At 40.4% G+C, this 14,408-nt stretch overlaps 1 protein-coding gene across 7 annotated transcripts in view; it reads right to left on the reverse strand.

Moving 5' to 3' along the window:
• The window catches only part of Cdk14 (cyclin dependent kinase 14), a 554,492-nt gene that overhangs the window by 214,202 nt on the left and 325,882 nt on the right, over positions 1 to 14,408 (reverse strand). For all 7 annotated transcript variants that reach the window (XR_004771639.1, XM_035450611.1, XM_027391584.2 and 4 more), the window contains one exon: positions 5,060 to 5,153. Coding sequence is in view for 6 of the 7 variants with exons in the window: in XM_035450611.1 (XP_035306502.1) it covers positions 5,060 to 5,153 (94 nt within the window). In the remaining variant the exon portion in view is untranslated. The remainder of the gene's footprint in view (positions 1 to 5,059; positions 5,154 to 14,408) is intronic.

Genomic DNA, 14,408 nt, shown 5'->3' on the forward strand with positions numbered 1-14,408 from the left:
AAGAATGAGATAGAAGAGAAATACAGAAGGATTCCAATGTCAAATCTGGCCCTCCACACTCCCATCCGTGCATAAGCATGCACACGCAGGCACCCTCACACATGTGAACATGCTTACACACATCATATTTACCAACAGACAAACGGAAAAAAAAGAAAAAAGAATTTTTGTGGATAAACTGTGTAAAACAATTCCAAGAAAATGAAGATTATAGACAAAAGGAAAGAAAAATATGTTTGTAAGGATAACATGTGTGAAGCTGAATGCATTACTCAGTTGGTAGAGCAATTGTCTAACACACAAAATCCTAGATTTAACCCCAGTGCTATGTAAAACTAGCCCTGATGGTCCACATGTATCACTTGAGAGATGGGGCAGGAAGATGAGACGGTCAAGGTCACCCTCATCTACATAAACAGTAGGAGGCTATGCTAGATTGCAGGAAAGCCAAAGTAGTAACAACAACTAAACTTGCTGGGCTGGAGAGATGGTGATTAAAATATGGTGCTCTTTTAGAGGATTTGGGTTTGTTTCCCAGCAACTGCAGAGCAGTTTACAACTGTCCAGAATTCCAGTTCCAAGGAACCCAACACTCTCTTCTGACCTCTGTGGGCATCAGGAAGCAGAACATTGTTACACATAAAATTAGCCTAAAAAATTAAGTAAATTAAACAAAACAAAACCAATTATTCACATATTGTGACTCATTCATATATGAATAATTTATTCTTAATAGAATTAGCTCAATATTGTATTATTTGTTTCTCAAATAATCTACAGACCCCTGTCCGGTTCAATGAAAAACGTAAGAGATTTTATTGGGATAGGGAGCTAGTGGGGGGCGGGGAGGGGGAGGGAACTGGGATTGACAAAACAAGCTTGTTTCTAATTTAAATAAAAAATAGAAGAAAATTTTATATTTTATTGAGTAAAAGGGGATTAGGAGCTTTGTGTGTGTAGATGAAGCAATGGATATATAGAATAGTCAACAAATTTATGAAAATTGACTTTATTATATTAAGGATGCTTTCCAATTCTAATAATTAGTCTTAGTAGGAATACAATGTGGCTTCTAGTAGCTTTTTAAAAATAATGGGTCAGATATGTAAATAATATCTCATCCATACAGTGAAACATTCTGTCATTAAAAATGATGGTATGTTTCAAAACTTTCTCCAAGGAAAAGTGTTTGTTACATATAATGAAATGAAAATGGGAACTACAAAATGGTAGACAAAACACGATTAAAATTTTAAATTGAGGGATACTCTCTCAGCCTACACACATGGGAGAGGGCCTAGGCCCTGCTCAAAATGATATGACAGACTTTGAAAATCTCCCTCAGAAGGCCTCACCCTCTCTGGGGAGCAGAAAGGGGATGGGATAGGGGAGTAGTGGGGGGCAGTGGAGGGAGAGGGAACTGGGATTGACATGTAACACAAGCTTGTTTCTAATTTAAATAAAAAATATAAAAAATTTTAAAGTACATATAAAAATTCAATAACATGGATGCATCAAAACACTAAATGTGATTTTTGTGTGAGTAGTAGCATGGAGGCCTGCAAGGTAACATCTCAACTACTATGCTTTTGAACATTATAGGGAATTTTCCACCATAATAATTCATGAGTGTTCATTTCAGCATTGTAGACATAATGTCTAATAAAACTGAAAGAAACCGATAAAGATAACCTCTAGGAGAAAGAGAAAATTCAACACTACAACTCTGTAGACAGCCTCTGCCAGAGACTTTCCTATGCTCCATCTGTCATCACACAGCAGCTATGCCATAGGGGACACTGCATGAAGGAATCACTTGTGCTACAGTTCTCTAGGGTCCATGCTCTTTTCTCATCGTTTTCTTAGCTGACATTGAGGGAAACACAGTGGTGACAGAGTCTCAATATATGTGCAGCATCCTCTTGCCATTCTTCTACAGAAGAGGAGAGCTTGCATCTCTAGAATGAATGATAGTCAGCACATCTTGTGACATGGTTTACACCCAAATCCACCTCAGTGGTTTGTTCCACAGGGGAGTTTTGTAAATAAGGAGAAATATGGGAATGTGAGCCATCACAATGTGTTTAGTTTAAATCCTTTAAATAAAACTTTTAATTTATCTAGATATTACTCTGGGCTTTAAATAATATATTTATGACTACTGACTAATATAAAAATCCCACTGAATGAAAGTACTTGACATGAAAATGATGCAATGCAAAAAATAAACCCTGTGTTTACTATGTGCTAGCCATTTAAGAAGCACTTGTTTTTTTAATATTTTTTTATTTATTTGTCATGTATACAGTCCTATGACTGCATGTATCCCTGCGGGCCAGAAGAGGGCACCAGATCTCTTTATAGGTGGTTGTGAACGTCCATGTGGTTGCTGGAAACTGAACTTAGGACATCTGGAAGAGCAGCAGATGCTCTTAACCTCTGATCCATGTCTCCAGCCCTATGAAGCACTTCTTATTCCTAAGTCAATGATTGCTCAAAGTCACCTTTGAGAAGGGAGCTGTTCACATTCCTCTCTCATCTATGAAGGAACAATTTCAGAAAGTAAGGCCTTGTACAAAGCCACCAAGATAAACAAGACAGAGCAGAACAGACACAGACAAGCTGCCTCAACACAACAGCTTTGCCAAAACTCAAGATATGCCTTTAGTTTTTTACAAGAAATTCAAAATTATATAAATATTGCAAAAATATTAGTGAGAATTCTTGTACACCCTTCAATCAGCTTCTCTTGTTCAAGCTTTATTCAGTACATTTGCAACAAATAAAAATTCACATTGACAAATCAAAACAACTCTAAGATACCATCTTACACCTGTCAGAGTAGCTAGAATCAAAAACACCAATGACAGCTTATGCTGGAGAGGATGTGGAGAAAGGGGGAGACTCCTCCACTGCTGGTGAAAATCAAAACTTGTACAGAAACTTTGTAAATCAGTATGGAAGTTTCTCAGGAAAATGGGAATCGATGTACCTCAAGACCCTGCAATACCACTCTTAAGCATATACCTGAAGGATGCACACTCATACCACAAAGACATCTGTTCAACTATGTTCCTAGCAGGATTATTTGTAATAGCCAGAATCTGGAAGCAACCTAGATGCCCCTCAACCAAAGAATGGATTAAGAAAATGTGGTACATTTACACAACTCAGCAGCAAAAAACAATGACATCTTGAAATTCACAGGCAAATGGTTGGAACTAGAAGAAACTATCCTGAGTGAGGTAACCCAGTCACAAAAAGACAAACATGGTATGTACTCACTCATATATGGATATTAGACATAGAAAAAAGGATAACCAGCCTATAATCCACAACCCCAGAGAAGCCAGGAAACAAGAAGGACCCTAAGAGAGACATACATGGTCCCTGGAGAAGGAGAAAGGGACAAAATCTCTTGAGTAAATTGGGAGCAAGGGGGAGTATGAGAAAGAGGAGGGGAGAAGGACATGAGGGATCAGGAAGATCAAGTTGGGGGAAGGACAAAGAAGGAGAGCAAAGAAAGAGATAACCTTGATAGAGGGAGCCATTATGGACTTAATGAGAAATCTGGCACTTGGGAAATTCCCAGGAATCCACAAGTATGACCCCAACTAAGAATCTAAACAACAGTGGAGAGGCTACGTTAAATGAACTTCCACCTATAATGAGATTGATGACTACCTTAAATGCCAATATAGAGCCTTCAACCAGTAGCTGATGGAAGCATAAGCCAGAGATCCTCAGCTAAGCACTGAGTGGAACTCTGGAATCCAGTTGTAGAGAGGTAGGACTGATGAGCAAACGGGTCAAAACCATCCTGGAGAAACCCACAGAAACGGCTGAGCTGAGCAAGTAGGAGCTCACAGTCTCTAGACTGACAGCTGGGTAACCAGCATAAGACTGAAACAGGTTCCTGAATAAGAGTGTCAGTTGGGGGGCTTGGACAGTCTATGGGGATGTTGGCAGTGGAACCAGTATTTTTTTATCTGTAGTGCAGGGATGGGCTTTTGGAGTCCATTCTCTATGGAGGGATACTCTCTCAGCCTAGATAGATAGGGGAGGGCCTAGGTCCTGCCCCAAATGATGTGACATACATTGATGATCCCCCATAGGAGGCCTCACCCTCTCTGAGGGGTGGATGGGGACATGCTGGGGGGGGGGGTATGAGGACAGAGGGAGAGGGAACTCGGATTGGTATGTAAAATGAGATTGGTTTTAATTTAAGCAAAAAAAATAATTAAAGAATCCACATTGGTACATGGGTGTTAACTAAACCCATCCTTCATTCAGATTTCACTGGTTTTTCTCTATTGTGTTCTGCTGATCCAAGGAGCCATCCATGAGATCACATTACTCTGAGCTGTCACATCCTCCTAGCTTTCCCTGGATTAGGATAGTTTTTCAGATTTCCCTTGTTTTTGATGACAATGACAAGCTTTGAAGAGTATGAGTAGGGAACTGTGTACAATGTGTTGCATTTGGCTTCACAGAGTGGACTTATGGTTTGAGGAAGATGACAGAAGTGAAGCTCCATTTTCCTCAAATCACCTCAAGGGAACATGCTGCTGTGTGACTTCTCATACATGACAACAGTCTTAAAGACCTGGCTGAGGCGAGTTTTGCCTGGTTGTTTCCTCTGCAAGGTCACCATGCTTGCTGCACCCACCATTCTCCACGTTCAATGTTACAGACACCAGTTAGCAATCAAAGCCTAGTGTGCAATCATGGAGGGTCTACAACGAGCTCCATCTTCTTGGCAGTTGCTGGATCTCTACATACTTTATTTGGAACCATTATGCCTGCACATTAATTACAGCTCATTAGTCTACTTCTCTTAACTCACCCCTTTTTACTGTTTTATCATTTATTCATACATGATAATTTAAAGACACATTCATTTGTCAATGATTCCCTATTTCTTAAAGGAAAAAAAAAGTTAGAATTAAATGTGACAACATGGACAAACATGTTTTAAAATATTTCAGGCAGATCATTAAGTCATTAAGTAACTAATTAGAAACACATTTTTCTGAGAAGCACTTTGTATAGAACTTACCAGAAATATTCGTTCAAGTTGATCCTGAATGTCTTTCATTCCTGGAAAGGCAGCAACTCCTTGGATCATCTCAACGAAGATGCAGCCAACTCCCCTGAAGAGAGAAGAATCATAATGAAACCTTCAATAATTCTGTTTAGAAACCCAAATCAGAGATTAAAATGCCCCCACCTCAGGGGAGACGAAACGAATAACAGCACTCTCAATCATCAACCAAAGCTGAGGCACACCTAGACCCACACTTGGCACCCCAATTTTTCTATTGCCCCGATAGGACTCTAAACGTGGGCAGCTACCCTGGCTCTGAAAACAATGGAAATCAGTCAAGCAGCAGGCCTCGGTGGTCCCCTTACACTCACAGGTTACAAGTGAGAAAGTCCTTGGCTTGACATAGGAAACCTCTGTGGGTCTCTTCCAGCTCCCTTCACTGCTATACCTCATATCTCTAATGGGCTGTCCTTTCTGTTGCTGCTGGTTCTCAGTGTGCTCTGAACCAGCATCATCTGAGAAACTTTTAAAAACCACAACTGCTTTGAACATAAGCCCCAAAGATTCTGCCCAGGCGTGAGCTACCGAGATGGTTCAGGGCATCTACGCACAGGGTTGCTGAGCCAGTCATTGCCTGCCAAACAGAAGTGCTCACATTGCCCCACTACCTACAACACTGTCCTATTTGCTCTTTAGCTCTAACTCATAATTAGCCTCTGTAATCCTGGGTCAATGTCATATGCTCCAGGGAGCCTTCTTTGGACTTCCTAGCAGACAAGAGAGTTCCCTCCCTGAGCTTACTAGTCATACTGTTTCTCAAGGCATCCATTATCCAATGAGCTCAGCCTTGCACCCTATCTGAACTGCCACGCATGGCACCTACCCATAGCACAGGCAAACAGCTAGTCAAATGCTTGTGCTGACGTTTGGAAGAACAAGTCATTTGGAACAGGATGGCAAAAAAGTCACATTAATGACAAAGAACTAGTATTGAGTTCTCGTTCCTGCACATGAAGACCTCTGACCTACCTGGTTCCTGCCTGCAGGAGACCAAGGTGTGCAGACAGCACTCTCTACTTCATGACCATTCCCTATCATTTTGACTGTCTCCACCTTGAACACATTTGTGTTTCCTGGCTTACCATGCCATGTCATTTCTTCAAACGCTGCATTTACTTCCATCTAGGGCAAGCAAACCATGGGATCTTTAACTTATGCCAGAATCCCTCAGAATAAAAGACCCACTTCTGGGCAGCTGCTCCAGTTGTCATCACGGTTGTGACCAGCACTGTTTTGAATTGAAGTCACACACTAGTAGCAATGCTTTCTCACAATGCATGCCACATGACTTAACTTAAATGCACACAGAAGGGTGTATTCTGCTAAAAGGACTGCACAGAATCCCGAGTTACAGCATAAAAACAATCTCACTTGGGGAATGAGAATTAGTTTCCTATCATTCTAGACAGATGGAGTTCAGATGTCTGATTACATCTACTAAAAATGCTAGTATGGTGGTTGTCTAAATTTTTTTTCCTGTCAAAAATTCTTTCCAAGAATATTGACTTGAGTTTCCATTGTCATCTTATTTAAGTTCAGATTAAACATCATGGGTTTGGAATACCCACACCTTCCAGTTTGTACATAAGAATAAACTCTCTGTTCTCTGCCTTCTGTCTTTCTTATTGCCCCCATAGCCTGCAACTCTGACTATGAGAAGTCTCTGCAGAGGCCAACCACATACTATATGTGCAGAGCTGTGCTGGCTGGTGGGATGGGAAGGTGACAGTTACACTGTCATTACTGCCTACAGAATTTCTTTTACAGACACTTTTTTTTTAGTTTACATCATCTCCAAAATATGATACTTAGAAGATAAACCTACACTATGGTTCTGTTCAGTTGGAACAAAATGATACAGTTACTCTATAGGCTTTTAACTGCTTGGCTGGCTAAAGGATTTGGACTTCCATTCCTAATGGAAGCTCCTGATGACATCAGCTTTCCCAAACACACTGAAGGTTACACTACAAAGTTAAAAGAATTATATTTAGTGACCATATAGAAATTATAATGCCCCCAAAAATAAAAATTAGAATTATACAGTGTATCAGAATTGTTAATGCAGAAGAATTTTTTACTGGAATTGCCAGCCAGCAATAAAAGTCCTTTAATTTCACATGAGGAACCACTCTGTGCACCCCCTCTTTCTCTGCTCCATTAGTTCTGTGCTCCTTCAACAGAGTGAGTTGACTGCCCAGGACGCTTTGCTGAGACTGAATTCATCTCCTTATGCACCACACTTGTATATGGGGCAAAGTCCTATTCGTGAGTTCTTTTCAGAATTTGAACAATGATGTAATAATTACTTACTGAGTCTAAATTCTCATTAAGAATAAGATAAGCAACACTGAGGAGATTCACAGTACTTGCTCTGCATGCATGAAGACCTGAGTTCAAATCCCCAACTTACACATACAAACTTGGGCATGGTCATGCCTTCCCGTAATCCTAGCATTGTAGAGGCTGAGAGACAGGAGAATGGCTGGGCTTGTTGGTCACCAGCCTAGCTCCAGGTTATGTGAGAGGCCTGTTTCACCTGATGCCCTCCCCCCATCTCCACAGGAGGTCACTAGTCTCTGCACCTGCACACACGGACATGTAGCTCATGAGTAAACATGTACACTACGAAGAAAGAAGACAGTCTGGTGACAAAGGCCCAAGTAAAAAGGTCTCATAAAATTCAATTTACTGAAACCTTACTTTAGTATAACTCAACTGGTAAGGTAACTAGATACAGCCACCCAGGTACACAGAGCCTTCAAATTTTTGAAACTCAAGCTTTAAAAATATAAGTTAGGTCACTAGTATATAGATGCATTTTTAATTAAAATGCAAAATAGTGGATTCTAGTCACCATCACTAGCCAAAATACCTGGAGGCTGAAGATTAGTCTCAGCAGTTAAGGAAACATACTGTTTTTTTAGGGGACCTGCATTTAGTTCCAGCACCCACACTGTCTGGCTCACAGATGCCTGTAACTACAGCTCCAGGGGGACCTGAAGCCTCTGGCTTCCTCAGGCACTGTGCTCTTGTGTGTAGGCACATCCACCCCAACACATACACTCATGTACCTAACTAAAACCAAAATCTTTTGTAAAAATTGATATAGGACTTGAAATGTAATTGATAATTCTTCCTTTCAGGCCTGGATATCGGTAATTTGGCAGTATCCATCATGAAGAAAGAATACAGAGTTAGGCATAGAAATAGAGTATAAAAATGAGTTTAAATAAACTTAGTCACAATAAATTACGTGATTTTAAATGCTAAGATGTAATCTGTAGCGTGGAAATAATCAGCATTAATCATTAACTGCCACAGAAGAAATGCTCTATTCCTCCCTGCAGAGTGGTTGGGTAATCCATAGTGAATTCATCACATCTTAAAATATCTTTAAGAGTACATTTCCCTTTCCTTCTCTTCCTTTCCTTTTTGTTTGTTTGTTTTGGGATAGCACTGGGTTCAAAGCCAAGCTCCAGCACCTATCAGGCAAATGGTGTATCTCTGAGCTATAACCCATCCCCATACCTTTCCTTTTCTCATTTGATTTGGTGTTGTGGATCAAATCCCCAGACTTTCCCATGCTGAGCAAGGGTTCTACCACTGAGATCTACCCTGATCCAGTAATGTCTCTTTGTATTAAGAGAATAAAAAAGATGATTTATATTTTTCTCCAGCATGTGATATCATGTTCTTCTATAGCTCAGTAAAAAAAAAAAAAAATTCCTCTTCACTCCTCATAGGGAAGAAACAGTATATCACATTTCCATATACATAACCAAGGCAATTTTCCTTTAGCATATGTTAGCAGCTCCATAGTAAGATGTAGAATAGTATCTGAGGACATGCTGCCCTGGTGTGGAAGCCTAGAGGAGCTCCATACCTCGAGGTAAAGAGGGCTGGAGAGTTTCAGCCTGGTAGATTACTGGGTAATGGAATAACATGGTTGGGCATGGGGCATTCCAGGCAGAGGATACAGAATCTAGTAAGTGGGGAAACTTGAAAGAGCTAAGTGTTGTTCATGTGGCTCTGTGTGGAAAAGTGGAAGAGAGAGTAGGGAGAAAAGGCCATATTTCTTTCTATGACGTTTTTGTTTCACTTCTCAGCTAGAACACTCCCCCTTCTACTAATTTGAGAGAAAGAAACTTGACAATTGGACATAACCACAGGTGCATAATTTGTGCTGATTAAGAAATTACAGAGAGCCTGAAGCCATGGCTCAGTGGTTAAAAATACTGACTGCTTTTCCAGGGGACCCAGGCTCCAGAGGAATTGGGGTTCTATTCCCAGCACCCAAATGGCAGCTCACAACTGTTAACTCCAGTTGCAGAGGATTGGATGACTGCCTCTGGCTCACACACTGTACGCATGGAATGCACAGACATTCGTGCATGCAAAAACATCCACATGAACAAAAACAAAATAAACAAATAAATGAAAATTTAAAAAGAGATAAATGACACAGCTTTCAGGGTAGACCCATTACAGTCACAAATTGATAAGTAACCTCACTCTTCCCAATTCTAGAGCAATTGCAGTTAGGACAGTATAAGCTTCTTCTCTGGATCCCAGGGAGGGTGTGTGTGTGTGTGTGTGTGTGTGTGTGTGTGTGTGTGAGAGAGAGAGAGAGAGAGAGAGAGAGAGAGAGAGAGAGAGAGAGAGAGAGAGAGACACGCGCACATGCGTGCACACACAAAATAATGTAAATGCCCATAGGCCAACTCCTGCCTGCTGTGAATTTTCATGTGGTCTCTGAGAGAAGGAATCATTTAATTTCCTCACCGACTTTTTTAATTTATTGATATAACAGATATATATGTTACATACAATTCTGTGTGGCACATATGTTATATTGTTCACTATATGCTATATATTGTATATGATATACACATATATGTATACATACAATATGTGGCATGATTCTCTGAAATGGATGTGTGTAATAGTAAAATCTAGCTAACTTACGTCTGTATTACTTCACACACCTAATTCTGTGGTGAGAAACTTGATATTCACACTCAGTAATTGTCATTAATCCCCTGTACTGTCAACATGGCAGTTGTGTGATCTCTGGGATTGCACCTCTGTGTCACTGTGCATCCTTGACCGACATCCCTTAGTTAAAGATGGGTAAAATACTAACAGCTGGGCCACAGAGAAAATATGAATAGGGAGATGCTTCAAAAACTAGTTCAGCAAAGGTTTCTTCTCAAAATGGAAGGTTTCAGAGTTGGTTGGGAGTGAAAGCAGAACATTTCTGCGAGCTATTAATGTCACAAAGCATTTTTGTTTTCTGTGTAGAAGATGTGGGGAGAACAGCATCTCATTTCTTGAGCATTATCACTTATTTTATAATATAAATGCTAGGAGATCCAGTCTACTAAATTGAATTATATATGTAAATGCAGTTACTGGGATCTATGATTCCAGGGGATTTTTTTCCTATCTGCCTATACTATGCTTATACCCTACATCACTGATCCTGTATGTTGATGAAAAGGGGATCCATTGTTTTTACATTGTATCTTAAGATTTTTTTCTCTTTGTATAAATAATGGAGATTGGAGACGTACAGCCTTTTGCTGTTGTTGTTACTACGAAGAAATACACAAAGCAGACTAACTTTATAAAAAAAAAAAGGAGATATATTTATCTCCCAGTTAGGGAAGTTAAAATTCCAAACATCAGGTACAAGTTCTAGAGAGCGACCCTCACTTGGCTGCATCATTCATAGTGAAGCAGGAGAGGAAGATGGGAAAGTATGGGAGCATGAGAAGCGAAAGACCCGAGGGTCTGATTAAAGGCCTCCCAACAGCTGGCAAGAAAGAATTCCAGCATAGTGAACCACTGCTTAGGGACATGATTCCCAGGTGAAACTCTGCAGTTTTCTAGAAATACCACCAACAACCCCTTGTGCAACCCCCAAAGCTCCTGGTTTTACTTTATTCGATCATAGTCCCATCTAAGACGCCTTGTCCCAATCTAATCCCAACAGAACGAGAAAGGACTGGGGGAGGGGGAAACACTTCTCTGCAACCTACTGAGATGTGACTGAAAGCTACCAAAGGCAGCTATCATTAATGCTAAGACACTTGCATCTCTCCATGGAGAAGCCCACACCACAGTTCTCCCATTCTCTTAACTCTCATGTTTATGCTCTGTGTTAAAAATACATTTTTATTAAACTGCAACTCTCACTTGAGGAGCTCACAGGCATACTTTGGTATACTGTATTTTGATCCTGAGCATCTTTCTCTCTCTTGATCCTTATGTTTGATTATATAATAACATTCCAAACTGTATGGAATAGAGTGAGGTTACCAAAACCACCTACTGATATCCATTCTGAAATACCTGATTATTAAAAGTCCTGAACAGATTTTATGTTAGAGTGTGGTGGCATAAGCTTATATTCCCAGAACTTGTAAGGCTGATGCAGGAGGATCATGAGTTCAAGTCTAGTCTAGGCTACACAATGAGTCCCTGTCCCAAAACAAAGGAAAAAAAATAGGTAGAGGGACCTAATTATATCTGTCACCAGGCATATCGGATTCCAACCATAATACAAATTGTCATCCCTAAAAAAAGTAACATAGTATTTATGCATTATTATTTCTATAGTTTACATTAATCTAATTTTGGTATTAGCCCAAACAGTTAAAAAACTAAAACAGAGTTTTCCTTCACTAAATTTCAAACCAAGTATTTGGCTCTATCTCAATAAACAATGCAGAAAGCCTTTAATATTACATAGTATGGTCTAATTCAGAATTGAAAAAGTTATACATTTGCTTCTACTATTATCTGTTAGCAAAGGTTTGATACTTATTTTTTCTATTTTTTAAATTTAAATTAGAAACAAGCTTGTTTTACATGTCAATCCCAGTTCCCTCTCCATCCCCTCCTCCGCTGTTCCCCCCCACTTCCCAGGGAGGGTGAGGCCTTCCATGGGGATCTCCAAAGTCTGTCGTATCATTTGGAGCAGGACCTAGGTCCTCCCCCATGTGTCTAGGCTGAGAGAGTATCGCTCTATGTGGAATGAGCTCCCAAAGTCCATTCCTGTACTAAAAGTAAATACCAACCCACTACCAGAGGCCCCATAGATTTCCAAGCCCTTCTCACTGACACCCACATTCATGGGGTCTGGATCAGTCCCATGCTGGTTTCCCAGCTATCAATCTAGGGTCCATGAGCTCCCCCTTGTTCAGGTCAGCTGTTTCCGTGGGTTTCATCAGCCTGGTCTTGACCCCTTTGCTCATCACTCCTCCCTCTCTACAACTGGATTCCAGTTCAGTTCAGTGATTAGCTGTGGGTATCTGCTTCTGCTTCTATCAGCTGCTGGATGAAGGCTCTAGGATGGCATATAAGTTAGTCATCAATCTCATTAGGTTTCATATTTCTTATGTGGGAGATCTTTAAAGGAGAAGTGAAGATTTTAGTCTCCTGTGGCTGTTTGCCTGCCAAGTCCAGGAGGGATCCTGACACAGCAGGGCCTATGCATTCTATGTGCAGAGGCCTGTGGGACCCATTCAACTGTCACAGCAGGGGGAAGCTGCACCTCTATATACAGGCTTCTCCAACTGCAAGCTGCAGGAGGCCTCTAATGTCCAGATACTTAGTGGGCTTCAAGCCTTTGGGATCAAGACACAAGCAAGCTGTTCTTGCCAGGAGGCAAGCAGATGAACAGACCCAGAACTCAGTGCAATGTCATTGTCTTGCCTTTCTCCCTTTCAACATTATGTCTGTACCAGAAACGGTCCCTACTCCCGCCTCTTATCTGTTAGCAAAGGTTTGATACTTATTTTTTCTATTTTTTAAATTTAAATTAGAAACAAGCTTGTTTCACATGTCAATCCCAGTTCCCTCTCCATCCCCTCCTCCGCTTCCCAGGGAGGGTGAGGCCTTCCACGTGTCCATCCAAAAACACCATGGGTCTCCATCTAATTTGTAGGCTGCTTATGGGATCCTATCAGAACCTGGATTCTGGCTTCCTGGGTGAGGGCCTAGGCTGAGATCTGAATTTCTAACAAGCTCCTAAGTGATACTGAGGTGGCCTTTCTCCAAGTCAACCCTGAAGATGGAGAATCTAAAATAATCTTTGTAATTCTGTTTTGAAAGCAGTTTGGGTGACTCGGATAAACCCTGGGAACATGTATTAGAGCAGAGGCTGAAGAAGCAACAATGAAACAATGGACTAGTAAATTAAATTAGGTTAGAAGTGAAGCACAACCTAAATTCAACACTAACTCGAAAAGCTTCCTCGTTAATTAACCTAGCAGGTAATTTTACTTAGCTACGGTTCGCTGAAATACACCATTATCCAGTGAAAGCTGGAGCTGTTTCATGCACCAAGATGGCCATATATTTATCCCACTTTGCTCTGAAGAAATGTATCTACTTGCAAAACAGACCAATTTCTGCTCTCTAGAAGACCAGCTTCTGAAAGAAGGTCTAAAAAAGACTAAAGCCAGACTAAAAAAGAAAACAAATCAACTTATTTTTATTGTAAGAAAATTTCTTATACATAACAGATTTGATCTTTTCATCCTGCCATTCTGAGTGGTAGAAAAGTGAAAGATTAAAAAATTACACTTCACCATGCCCTTGGTGGGCACTGAAGGGCCTGAATTGATTAAACTGTCACTCACCATTTACTGTGGTTAGTGCTTCATTAGGCACCGATAGGCACAATACATCTTTGTCAAATACTTCTATGGAAAACTTAGCTCCCAGGCCATGAAAAAACAAAGCCCTAGACTGCAAGGAAAATGCCTGTGTAGAAAATATTCAATTCCATAATAGAGTTTTAGCAAAAAGGACAATTTGGAACTAAATTTTCCAATACTTAACAAAATTATGTATTCAAAAAGATGTATTTACATATTAAAAAAATCAGAAGTTAAGCAAAAGTACAAGATAGGTTTTGAAGAGTGGCATTCCAGGGTGGCCCCAGAGGGGATTTTCAGGTTTCAGACCAGAGTCCAGTGATCTCACCACAACAAAGCACCATGTGCTCCATAAACTCCAAGGATAACTTCTGTCATATATGTTCAATAACATGTGTATCTCTGTGATTTATTAGTAGTACTTTTAATCAAGTGGAAAAAACAAATAACTTTTCTTGTTTCTTTTTAGTTTTCTGTTTAGCATCTCAGAGTTCCCAGCCATAAATCCAGGAATCATCAAAAACCTTGCCTTTCCTAGGATACAGTCAAGCTGTCAGTTGTCATAGCCTGAGAACTCTTTTTGACTCTAGGCACTTGCTCTTTCTTCTCCGGCCCTCCTTTCTCCCCAGCTG

This window comes from Cricetulus griseus (genome assembly GCF_003668045.3).
Source record: "Cricetulus griseus strain 17A/GY chromosome 1 unlocalized genomic scaffold, alternate assembly CriGri-PICRH-1.0 chr1_0, whole genome shotgun sequence".
In the NCBI taxonomy this organism is placed as follows: Eukaryota; Metazoa; Chordata; class Mammalia; order Rodentia; family Cricetidae; genus Cricetulus; species Cricetulus griseus.